The 13,956-nt window shown below is 36.1% G+C and overlaps 1 protein-coding gene across 1 annotated transcript; it reads right to left on the bottom strand.

Moving 5' to 3' along the window:
- Nucleotides 1–2,160: 2,160 nt before the first annotated feature.
- On the bottom strand, nt 2,161–6,435 carry LOC125647888 (alpha-1,3-mannosyl-glycoprotein 4-beta-N-acetylglucosaminyltransferase C-like). Its single transcript, XM_048874723.2, has 2 exons — nt 6,337–6,435; nt 2,161–4,434 (listed from the first exon to the last, which is right to left on the bottom strand). The coding sequence occupies exons 1-2, from the start codon at nt 6,428–6,430 to the stop codon at nt 3,278–3,280; spliced, it is 1,251 nt and encodes a 416-aa protein (XP_048730680.2). The 5' UTR covers nt 6,431–6,435; the 3' UTR covers nt 2,161–3,277.
- Between the last annotated feature and the right edge of the window lie 7,521 nt (nt 6,436–13,956).

Raw genomic sequence — 13,956 nt, 5'->3', positions numbered from 1 at the left:
TGACAGTCGTATGAATTAACTACTTCAGACAGTGAATAAAGTTTGACAGTCGAATGAATTAACTACTTCAGACAGTGAATAAAGTTTGACAGTCGAATGAATTAACTACTTCAGACAGTGAGTAAAGTTTGACAGTCGAATGAATTAACTACTTCAGACAGTGAATAAAGTTTGACAGTCGAATGAATTAACTACTTCAGACAGTGAGTAAAGTTTGACAGTCGAATGAATTAACTACTTCAGGCAGTGAGTAAAGTTTGACAGTCGAATGAATTAACTACTTCAGGCAGTGAGTAAAGTTTGACAGTCGAATGAATTAACTACTTCAGACAGTGAATAAAGTTTGACAGTCGAATGAATTAACTACTTCAGGCAGTGAGTAAAGTTTGACAGTCGAATGAATTAACTACTTCAGGCAGTGAGTAAAGTTTGACAGTCGAATGAATTAACTACTTCAGACAGTGAATAAAGTTTGACAGTCGTATGAATTAACTACTTCAGACAGTGAATAAAGTTTGACAGTCGAATGAATTAACTACTTCAGCCAGTGAGTAAAGTTTGACAGTCGAATGAATTAACTACTTCAGACAGTTGTTGATATTGTGCATGGCTAGTTTTTTATACCAAGTATTATGCCAATGGAGGTATCAGTTGATTTACCGACTTTCCTCGGTGTCATTTTTGTAGTGTTCCCAAGAGAGCATTAATCATAAACCTTAAAAGACATTTCTTTAAACATTTCAGCAAGCAGTAAATGTAAGCATACTTCCCTATTAATGATTTTCTAAGAATCGCGCACATTGGTCCTCCAGTTTTAACCATTCTACCTCTCACCGACTGGCGATTCCCTTCACCGGTAGCAGTGGTTCGTGACCGGGAGGTTGCAAGTTCGAACCCCGCTCATGCCTTAGCTGCGCAATGTAATATACTTCACACAACCCCGTCATGGCTACCGCCTCCAATTCTCGTATTGGTCATCGAACTGTTCATGGTCAGTCACCACAAGAACGTTTCCGGGATCGCGTTCCACCGAGTTCTATACATGTATATAACAATAAGGATTCCACTAAAATGAAACTAGCTACATGCACTTATTACTGTTTTAAAATGTTATTGACTGGCAGCAGTACTTTGGTTTCTCAATTGTTTTCCGACAGCCAAAAATCGCTAGATTAGACATTTTTAGCCGGCCATGTCTCCACCTTTCTGATTTTTACTAGTCTTTTTCCACTTTACACGAGAGTTTCTAGACTTGTCTTATGAATTATACCTATTACGCGAGAACATGGGTACTTAGCCTCAAAAATATGTTGCCACAAAAACGGAAACCAGAAGAAATGTCTTACAGAAGGTGTACAATTAACTGTGGCACACAAGCAATGGGACATTTGTATCCAGATGATGATAAAAGAAAGAAAGAGGACGATGAACATAAACTTCAGACCAAAGGACGGATACCTTAATTCGAGGAGTCCATGAATTATGACAGTACTAGTGATGACGGAAGCCATTCGACAGCGCGAGGTCTTTGAATCCCAAATGGAGATAAGCAAGAAATGGTTGAAGCTGTAAACAATGCACTCGGAAAAGGGAATAAGTGACGATGATGCTAGACAAAAGCCGCGTACATTATGAACACAAAGGATAAGAAACGCTTCTTAGAGAAACATTTCAAACCCTCAAAATTATTTCTCTTCTTGCGTGAAGAGAGATTTCACGAAAAAATCATGCGACATGTGGAGGAATTGATAGAGAGTGAAATAAACGAAGGAAAGGCTACACTAAAGTGACGGTAACATAGTGGGCAGTTACTAGTAAAGGGAGGAACACCCCAACCCCCAATAAAAACTGGGACGAAAAGATGTATCGTAATGACTTCCTTATAAGACATCAGACCCACACATACATGAAGCATATATATTCGAGGTTTGTGGTTGTCTTGTTTTAGAAATAACGTATACAATTCACAAAATACTAGCAATTGTATTGACTTTGGTTATAAAACAGTTTTGAAATAAAAAGAATAGACCATGACAGCTGTGAATTTGTACATTGATTTTTGAAAGAATAATAGAACATTACGGTACAACAGTGATCAGAGCATCTTTTGTTGGATACCTGTCTTCATGGCTGTGTCAGACAACCAAACCTAGTGATTAACGAAATGATAAATTGTAAAAATAATATATTTAATAAATAAAAAATACACATACAACTGAAAGATTCTTCTACATGAAGTTTTTTCTATATGCACATGTACAGTATATACACACACTTTAAAAACATGCATGTGTAGCGGTCAGCCGTATTCGATCGCCGGTGGCCAGTTAGCTCAGTTAGTGGAGCACCCGACTAGAGATTCAGGGGACCCGGGTTCGAATTCGGCGTCTGATCCATTGCATTTTCTCCCTTCCCGATACACTTGGTGCCGCTAAACACCCTTGGACTTGCAGGTGAAAGTCCTGCCAAGGGCAAAAGAATCTGGGTTGTTTGTCTTCAAGGACGACGACAATTTAAGGATGGAGGAATGTAGCGGTCAGCCGGGTTCGATCGCCGGTGGCCACATACCGGTAGCTCAGTTGGTAGAGCACCTGACTGAAGTTCAGGGCCCCGGGTTCGAATCCCGGTCTGGTTCGTTACATTTTCTCCCGTCCTGTTACACATGTATGAGTCACAGCGTACCTTGAGAATAAGTCTGTGTTCGAATGAGAGTGCGTGGTTGTAATCTGTGTGATAAGGAACGAGTTCCATATCATCAGCCACAGTTCGACTTAAGGACGATAGACCTGGGCCCGGATAAAAGTCTACTACATATACAAGCGTCAGATAAAAAAGAAATGTATTGAAGCACAGGTTCTTCCGATATGAAAATGACCGACACAAGTGGATCATGGAGCTCTTTAAGAAATTAGTTTTTCAAAATAAATAAATAGAATAAATATGTGGTGGGATGAATTGTGTTTAAATCGTTATACATATGAAATCACAGAAAGTACGGTGTGAAAGGTGAAGGTAACGAACAGTGATCAATCCCATAACTCCTATAAAGGTGAAGGTAACGAACAGTGATCAATCCCATAACTCCTATAAAGGTGAAGGTAACGAACAGTGATCAATCCCATAACTCCTATAAGCAATACGGTGTGTAGGCTTGTAAGTTTAGTAGATGTTCATTTGTTAGTACTTCAGTTTGTTCAGCAGAGGAGAACGAAACTGCATTCTTCTACTTTACATTCACCACATGCGCAAGAGTATGTGCGAAATCAAACTACGCGCTCTATGAAAGTGTCACTCGTATTTTACGTATAATCACTGGTTTTGGTTCGCTCCGTGATGACCCGAGAGAAATGCATATCACATTTGAGGGAATTGTGTATTCCTGAATTTCTGAATCGAACTCGCCTTCGAACAGCCTGCCCACGAAATGAGTGGGCTCACATTCCTCCCCTCCGGTACCTAGCCCTACCCTAACAATGCCCCATTTCATGATGCCTGTTCTTAGAACGGGATTTCCAGTTGAAACTATAATCCTGCTAATGTTAATAGGCGCAGAATACACTAATTTGTAGTAAGTCTGAGCTCTCATATTTTCAACAACAAAAAATGAATTCTTTTCTATTTCGTGGTATGCGTGTTCTGGCAAAGACCCCGGCGCAGCTGCCATATTGGTGAAAATTTTTGCGGGAGGGTTCTCCCCATGGACATCAAACAAGGTGAAGTTAAACGAATCTTGAAATGTAAAATCCGTCAAGGGCGTAAGTTTCCCTTTCATAGATGAGATTTTCCCAATATGTTGAAAGAGACCTTTGGGGTTTTGTATAGACGATACTTGTTGGTGAAGACCTCTGAAAGTTGACAGCAGTAGATCACCAGGTAACACGTTGAACATGGTCAATAGGTATGTAGCAAAACGTGGCAAAGTCTCGGCGCGGAATAATTTTCCAATGGATCCCAGTCGAGAAAACTCCAAAGTTACCCAGCGAATTTGAAAATGTTTATTTATGAAAGCTTTGATGTCTGTGTAGAAATTCTGGGCTGCGATCACGTCGTCTTCAAGCTGTAGATAATATTGCGAGAGTCCTTTGCTGTACCACTGTAAATACGCAAAATCTATGTTCTGTTTTGATCGCCAAATTCTCCTGGTTTTGGAATCCTCGTCGAAATTCACACTTTCGCCCAGTTCTGGATAAATATTCAATGGACTATGAATCACTTGTAGAAAACCCATATCTATATACCTCGAAAACTTCTCTTTAAGTTGCCGACTTGAATCCAGGTTCCATGTTTTATTAAAATCCGATAAAAAAACAACGAGCGTGATATTTTCTTTATCTCTGTCTGTTGTCGCCTTAATGATGGACTCTATTGTTGTGTAGACATATAGTTTGCCTTCTAGTTTTCTTTTTACCACTGGTATGCCAATAGTTAAATAACCTGAAATACAGAGACGTGGTTTCACAGCTATTTTAAACAAGGGTTGTCAGAAGACAACATATCTCGCCGGGAAGCGTGTCTCTAAGTACCCTATCCTCCTTGGTTCAAAAGATAGAGCAAAGGTTAAAGTTTTGGAAAATTATGTCAAAGTCCAAGGTCACTATGTCAAAAGTATTGGTACCAGATAAATGGACTGGTCATGATTCATCTATATTTGAAATATTAAAGCCCTGTCTTTTTGGTTCAATAGATATAGCAAATGTTCAAGTTTTAGAAAAGTAGGTCAATGTTCAAGGTCACTTGGTCAATATTCTTGGTATCAAAAAGGCCTGGTTCTGCGGAATCTATATGTGAAATATCAAAGCTTATGGCCCTTAGCTCAAAAGATATAGCCAAGATTTAAGTTTTTCCCTAAAGTGTGACGTCACTGTCATGACAATTCCTCCCAGCGAGTTAAAATATAACGAAGCTTAAAATGGCTATATATTGTACATACAATTTATATAAATCATGTACACGTAAAATCGAATAAGACGGTTTGTCGAAAGGAAAAAGATGCAGGTCGATTCTGGATTGCAATTGACTTTGTGTATTTTAAAATACGCAACTAGTTTTTTGAATTATCTCCCCCTAAGGAGCTGTGTCCCAAAATATGATGCCTTTTGTCAGGTTTTGTTGATAGTGGTCGAGTAGTTCCCTAGACATATGCAGGAGAAGTTTTGATCCAAAAAACTGAAAGTCAAAGGTAACTAAACCGTCAAAGTTAAAAGCCCTTTGGTTAAAATCATTTGCCTATAGAATGGCTTACAGACAGACATGAAAAACACAGTGTTCGCGGTAGCCTAGCGGTTAGGACTCCCTTATTGTAACCATGGGGTCCTGGGTTCGATTCTCATTTAATATTTCAATTAGTGAGTATTCCTTTACCCAGCATTAGAAACGAAAATAACGGAACTTTCTTAAATAGCCGTGTTACGGCAAGGCGTTGGTACGATAAAGAACAGTGCCAAGCATAGGTCTAAATTTGTGGCACTTCACACAAAGCTGATGGCGTCTCTATAGGAGAGAACAATTTTCGAATGGGACGTAAAACAACATACCAAAAGCCTTACTTTCACACATACACGTGCATACACAAATATACAAACATGTGTATACACAAACATACATACACGTGTATACACAAATTATATACTGTGATACACGGGCATACACAAGCATATATACACGTCATACACAAACATACATACATACACGTGCATACATAAACATACATACACGTGTATACACAAACATGCATACACAAACACACATACACGTGCACACACAAACATACACACACAAACATGCATACACAAACATACATACATAAACATATATACACGTGCATACTTAAACACACATACACGTACATACTTAAACACACATACACGTGCAAACACATACATACATACACGTGCATACACATACATGCACAAACATACATACAGAAACATACATATATGTGCATACACAAACATACATACACAAACATACACACACAAGCATACATACACGTGCATACACAAGCATACATACACGTGCATACACAAACATACATACACGTGCATATGTAAACATGCATACACATTCATACACAAACACACATACACGTGCATATGTAAACATACATACACGTGCATACACAAACACACATACACGTGCATACAAAAACAAACATACACGTGCACACACAAATATATATACACACGCATACATACGAAAACATACATACACAAACATACATACACAAAGATACACACATGCATACATACATTTAGGTACCAAAAGATACATTGCGAACACGCGTCTACACCTGTGTATATAGTTTCGTGATGCTGCACATATAGTTTGTCAATATACCAATTGAATCCTTTGTGTGTCCAAAGAGCAGAGTATTTTCTGACCATTCTGGTTTGTTCATGGGGGTGAATTTTTCTGGACCCTCTAGCAACATCGGTGGTAAACCTGTTTCCTCCTGAAATTGATAGTAGGTGTGATTACATGGATGGACAAGCTTCAGTGTAATAGCAGAAACGCAATGGACGCAACGTGCGACAGAGTGTGTTTACAAAGTCACTCACGACCACAAATTTCTGATTCAAAACATTTACGGAAATGGTGATCGAAACAACACTTTGTTGCATTTTCACGCACTGTTTAAATTACGTCTATGACGAAGAATTTGATTCATATGGTCTCGTGCATGCTTTAATATGTAGTACAGAATAGTAGGAAGCCTACAGGGATCTTAACACTCACAGAACATGATACCGGTAATGTTAATACTCACATAACATGATACCGGTAATATTAACACTCACAGAACATGATACCGGTAATGTTAACACTCACAGAACATGATACCGGTAATGTTAATACTCACAGAACATGATACCGATAATGTCAACACTCACAGATCATGATACCGGTAATATTAACACTCACAGAACATGATACCGGTAATATTAACACTCACAGAACATGATACCGGTAATGTTAATACTCACATAACATGATACCGGTAATATTAACACTCACAGAACATGATACCGGTAATATTAACACTCACAGAACATGATACCGGTAATATTAACACTCACAGAACATGATACCGGTAATATTAACACTCACAGAACATGATACCGGTAATGTTAATACTCACATAACATGATACCGGTAATATTAACACTCACAGAACATGATACCGGTAATATTAACACTCACAGAACATGATACCGGTAATATTAACACTCACAAAACATGATACCGGTAATATTAACACTCACAGAACATGATACCGGTAATATTAATACTCACATAACATGATACCGGTAATGTTAACACTCACAGAACATGATACCGGTAATATTAACACTCACAGACCATGACACAGGGATCTCAACACTCACAGAACATGATACCGGTAATATTAACACTCACAGACCATGATACCGGTAATGTTAACACTCACAGACCATGATACCGGTAATGTTAACACTCACAGAACATGATACCGGTAATATTAACACTCACAGAACATGATATCGGTAATGTTAACACTCACAGATCATGATACCGGTAATATTAATACTCACAGAACATGATATCGGTAATATTAACACTCACAGAACATGATACCGGTAATATTAACACTCACAGAACATGATACCGGTAATATTAACACTCACAGAACATGATACCGGTAATGTTAATACTCACAGAACATGATACCGGTAATATTAACACTCACAGAACATGATACCGGTAATATTAACACTCACAGAACATGATACCGGTAATATTAACACTCACAGAACATGATACCGGTAATATTAACACTCACAGATCATGATACCGGTAATATTAATACTCACATAACATGATACCGGTAATGTTAACACTCACAGAACATGATACCGGTAATATTAACACTCACAGACCATGACACAGGGATCTCAACACTCACAGAACATGATACCGGTAATATTAACACTCACAGACCATGATACCGGTAATGTTAACACTCACAGACCATGATACCGGTAATGTTAACACTCACAGAACATGATACCGGTAATATTAACACTCACAGACCATGATACCGGTAATATTAACACTCACAGAACATGATACCGGTAATATTAACACTCACAGAACATTACACAGGGATCTCAACACTCACAAAACATGATACCGGTAATGTTAACACTCACAGAACATGATACCGGTAATGTTAACACTCACAGAACATGATACCGGTAATATTAACACTCACAGAACATGATATCGGTAATGTTAACACTCACAGATCATGATACCGGTAATATTAATACTCACAGAACATGATATCGGTAATATTAACACTCACAGAACATGATACCGGTAATGTTAACACTCACAGATCATGATACCGGTAATATTAATACTCACAGAACATGATACCGGTAATATTAATACTCACATAACATGATACCGGTAATATTAACACTCACAGACCATGATACCGGTAATATTAACACTCACAGAACATGATACCGGTAATATTAACACTCACAGAACATTACACAGGGATCTCAACACTCACAAAACATGATACCGGTAATGTTAACACTCACAGAACATGATACCGGTAATATTAACACCAACAGAACATGATGCCGGAAATATTTTGGTCTGGAGGTTTTAAAACTTTTACGGTACTCATACTCAAACTCAGCCTTTTTCGTTTTGAGTATAACTCCGAGCAAGCTCCACGCATACTCGAAAAATCTTGAGCATGTACTCCATTTGAGTATGAGAATAACTTTATTAAAGCTTTATAACCTTCACTTTTGATAAAAAGATCATTGTAGATTGGACCCTGGCATATCAGCACTCAAAGTCAATAAAAGCGTGCAATCGATGTCGCCGGCACTTTATTAGAAAATAAGCTATACCAAATCATATATTTTGTGTGCTATACATTCATGGACCCATAGCCTCCCTAGGCATGGTATACTTTTTATTTCCCCTTTACTTATAAACTTGGTAGGAAGCGTAGATACCCCAATTTTGTAACGTACGTGACTGTCGCCGACTCAATTTTTAAAATTGAACAAGCAAATATAAAAATCTGAGAGCGTGTTTTTAAATTTTCTTTGCGTTAATATCATTTGTATTTCCTAAATTTTCATTCAATAAAAGTTTAACAACTTTTGCGTATGATTTTAAGCAGTGGTGTATATATTACTCCATGTCGCCAGATTATATTATGTGATCATAGGGTCAATTAAACACCCAATGTATGGACAAAGATTTCGTATTATCTTTATGTTTTTGATCTATTTTGGCGCTAAAATATTCAAAAACTGTGTGAAAATATTCATCAAGCGATATTTGGATGTGGCATTGAGAAGAAGTCATCATATTCTCAAAATTTCGAATTCTGATTTTAGAAATGTAACATACGATACACTAAATTTTTTTATGAAAACGTATTTGCAGAGCAAATGTTACCCCTTTTATGAAAATCTCGTAGTGTACAGAGAATGAAAATATAAACATTTCTTTTGCAGAAGTCATTGGTTGGTCTGAAATTTGACAAACGTGTCAAGATGTAACATTCGTGATGTAACATTCGTTACCGAGAAATTAATTAAAGGGAATGATAGAACAATTTCCAGCGTATTTTTGCTCTCTCTCTCTGCATGATGTGGTATACGACATGAACGTCTACTATGAACATTTGAGTTTGAAAGTCAATACGTGTTAAACTTTGAGAATTAGGATTAATTTTCTCTTACGGTAAGTACTGTTACAACAACTGCAATGTTTGATATACAATATTGATTAAGCAGATGAAATGTTTTGGTCTGAATTTGTTCTTCTGATATCAAAGAATGTATATCGTATTCCAAATATCTCGAAATTCTTCTGGTGTAAGAATTACATTGAGTAGAATGCTGGTAACATACGTTACTCAAAGTAACGTACGCTACTTAATGAAATGCTTGATTCGACATCAAATATTGAACTACATATTGACAAAATATCATCATTAATGATATGTTTGTTGAATATCAACTATGTTATGAAGAAACAAATGTGTTATTGTTCCCGTATTCACTAGCATATACAGATATCCTCTGCAAGAAATACAGGCCATGTTTTTCTCTGCTACTGTCCTATTTATGATACATGTAACTATGCAACTCTACATTTATCAATTTGCTAGAATTCAGCATCTTTTCATAATATATCTTAGAAATGAAGGGACTAATCTCTGATGATTGTTCTATGCAATCTTATAGAGAAATCAATCAAAAATATTTTATCTGAGTTTAACATATGTTACCACAAATTCCGTTACGTAATATTATTCTACTTGTTTTTAATTTTTTATTTATTTTTTTCAGAAATGGCGCTTGTGAGAGTAAAAGTACAGAATAACTACCATGAAAAAAAATGTATTAAAACATAAGAACAACCACGAAAAAATGTTTTAGAAATAATATTATATGCTCCCCTTGTGGCAATACTGAAAAGGTAGAATGTCTGTATAGACAGTGAAAATAAAGGTTTAACTACCGGTCAAAGGCTACCATAATGATACATGTAAGTTTTGTCTCTCAAAATACTTATAAGCAACTGGTCATTTGAGTAATTTTGTATGACCTTTGACCTTGTGACTTGGAATCCAATGGGGGTCATCTATTCATAAGGGGCACCAGTGTTTCAAGTTTGATGTCTATCAAGGAAAGATTTCTCAACGGACAATAGCGTATGTCCAGAGTAGTTTAACCGTTGTCCTTTTGACCTCAAAATTAATAGGGGACATCGTTAAATATTCATTCAGAACACCGCGTGGTGGATTATACTGACAGTTTCTATGGAAAGGTATTCCAAAATAAGCAATAAAAACATAAGATTCGGTATACATTTAATTAAAATGTTGGGAAATTAAACATTTTCTTTATATTATTATTGTAAACAGATTGTTAGAAATGGGTACATATGATTCTTTCCATTTTTTGAATAGAAATGATGTGTTTATAGTAATGAAAGGAAAAATAAGAAACATACGTTGCTTTCATTGTTTATTATAACAAAGAGCAATCCAGGTTTCAAAACATGTGTCTGTTATTTCTATAAGAATCATGAGCATTTAAATAGCGAAACATCAATCTATCACTTTTGTTTTAATCGCACATTTATTGCAAATTAACAAATTCAGAAGAAAAGACACATTTGGTAAAAATTTTTGCTTGTCTACGTTATATTTCTATTAAAATTGGTATTTCCATTGAATTAAGTGATGTCGTTATGATTTTGCAACATCAATCGTAAAGAATAACTGATGGTGGCATCGTTTTGGCACAATATTTTCATGGATGTACTGTTGTGTAAGTGTTGAAACATACGTTACATAATTATAGCGCTACTTCATTTACATACAAAAAAGCTATCGTTCTATATCTATTGCTAGTCTTTTGTTTTCATGTTTCATAAATATTGAACTGTTCGAGAATATTTGTTAATCAATTTTATTTTTTGCCATTTCAATGATATTGAAAGTGATATCTATTCGTTTATTTTGCGCTCTTAAAATCTTATTGCTGACTTTTACAGCAGATAATTTCTTGTTGTGTTGATTAAATATTTTCTTTGAAAACCTGTATTTATTGTCTTTCACAAATTAGAAAAATATATGCTCAGTCAATTCTAATACAAATTATGGAATAATACATGGAAAATTAATGTTTATCTTAAATATTATCATGTCAAGGACTCAGTAACGAAGGTTACATGTGAGAAAAATCTCGAAAAATATACCATACTTTGACCTACTGTAAAAAAAAATCTGTCATACTTAACTTGAAACAATTTGAGGTGAGTGTTCAACAGATATTTACCATTAATAAAGGCATGTTACCATATATATTTTGAATGGTCGATAAACTATTATTTTGAAACCCTCAATTGCACGCTTTTATTGACTTTGGGTGTCAGGCAACATTCCATTATGATGAAATTGTATAAAATATTGTTCTTTTATCACGTCAAATATACAGCTGAGGGCAATATAACTATCAGACGAATGATCAACAGGCGTTATTTTTTATTGTCTGTCAGCCATACTGTTTTCATTAGAAGTAATATTTAGTGATTCAGGGCTGTGGTTAGGATATCACTAAATGATTTGCATGATACATGTGTAGGTAGTTAAAGGTCTGCATGATACATGTGTGTGTAGTTAAAGGTCTGCATGATAACTGTGTATGTAGTTAAAGGTCTGTATGATACATGTGTGTGTAGTTAAAGGTCTGCATGATACATGTGTGTGTAGTTAAAGGTCTGTATGATAACTGTGTATGTAGTTAAAGGTCTGCATGATACATGTGTGTGTAGTTAAAGGTCTGCATGATAACTGTGTGTGTAGTTAAAGGTCTGCATGATACATGTGTGTGTGTAGTTAAAGGTCTGCATGATAACTGTGTATGTAGTTAAAGGTCTGTATGATACATGTGTGTGTAGTTAAAGGTCTGCATGATACATGTGTGTGTAGTTAAAGGTCTGCATGATAACTGTGTATGTAGTTAAAGGTCTGCATGATACATGTGTGTGTAGTTAAAGGTCTGCATGATAACTGTGTATGTAGTTAAAGGTCTGCATGATACATGTGTAGGTAGTTAAAGGTCTGCATGATACATGTGTGTGTGTAGTTAAAGGTCTGAATGATACATGTGTAGGTAGTTAAAGGTCTGCATGATACATGTGTGTGTAGTTAAAGGTCTGCATGATACATGTGTGTGTAGTTAAAGGTCTGTATGATAACTGTGTATGTAGTTAAAGGTCTGCATGATACATGTATATGTAGTTAAAGGTCTGCATGATACATGTGTGTGTAGTTAAAGGTCTGCATGATACATGTGTGTGTAGTTAAAGGTCTGTATGATAACTGTGTATGTAGTTAAAGGTCTGCATGATACATGTGTGTGTAGTTAAAGGTCTGTATGATAACTGTGTATGTAGTTAAAGGTCTGTGTGATAACTGTGTATGTAGTTAAAGGTCTGTATGATACATGTGTGTGTAGTTAAAGGTCTGCATGATAACTGTGTATGTAGTTAAAGGTCTGCATGATACATGTGTGTGTAGTTAAAGGTCTGTATGATAACTGTGTGTGTAGTTAAAGGTCTGCATGATAACTGTGTATGTAGTTAAAGGTCTGCATGATACATGTGTGTGTAGTTAAAGGTCTGTATGATAACTGTTTATGTAGTTAAAGGTCTGCATGATACATGTGTAGGTAGTTAAAGGTCTGCATGATACATGTGTAGGTAGTTAAAGGTCTGTATGATAACTGTGTATGTAGTTAAAGGTCTGCATGATACATGTGTAGGTAGTTAAAGGTCTGTATGATAACTGTGTATGTAGTTAAAGGTCTGTATGATAACTGTGTATGTAGTTAAAGGTCTGTATGATACATGTGTGTGTAGTTAAAGGTCTGCATGATAACTGTGTATGTAGTTAAAGGTCTGCATGATACATGTGTGTGTAGTTAAAGGTCTGCATGATAACTGTGTGTGTAGTTAAAGGTCTGCATGATAACTGTGTATGTAGTTAAAGGTCTGCATGATACATGTGTGTGTAGTTAAAGGTCTGTATGATAAATGTTTATGTAGTTAAAGGTCTGCATGATACATGTGTAGGTAGTTAAAGGTCTGCATGATACATGTGTAGGTAGTTAAAGGTCTGCATGATACATGTGTGTGTAGTTAAAGGTCTGCATGATACATGTGTAGGTAGTTAAAGGTCTGCATGATACATGTGTATGTAGTTAAAGGTCTGTATGATACATGTGTAGGTAGTTAAAGGTCTGCATGATACATGTGTGTGTAGTTAAAGGTCTGCATGATACATGTGTGTGTAGTTAAAGGTCTGTATGATACATGTGTGTGTAGTTAAAGGTCTGCATGATACATGTGTAGGTAGTTAAAGGT

Source organism: Ostrea edulis, chromosome 6, assembly GCF_947568905.1.
Source record: "Ostrea edulis chromosome 6, xbOstEdul1.1, whole genome shotgun sequence".
In the NCBI taxonomy this organism is placed as follows: domain Eukaryota; kingdom Metazoa; phylum Mollusca; class Bivalvia; order Ostreida; family Ostreidae; genus Ostrea; species Ostrea edulis.
Note: the sequence above shows the minus strand (reverse complement) of the source record. Positions and strands in the feature narration are given on the sequence as shown.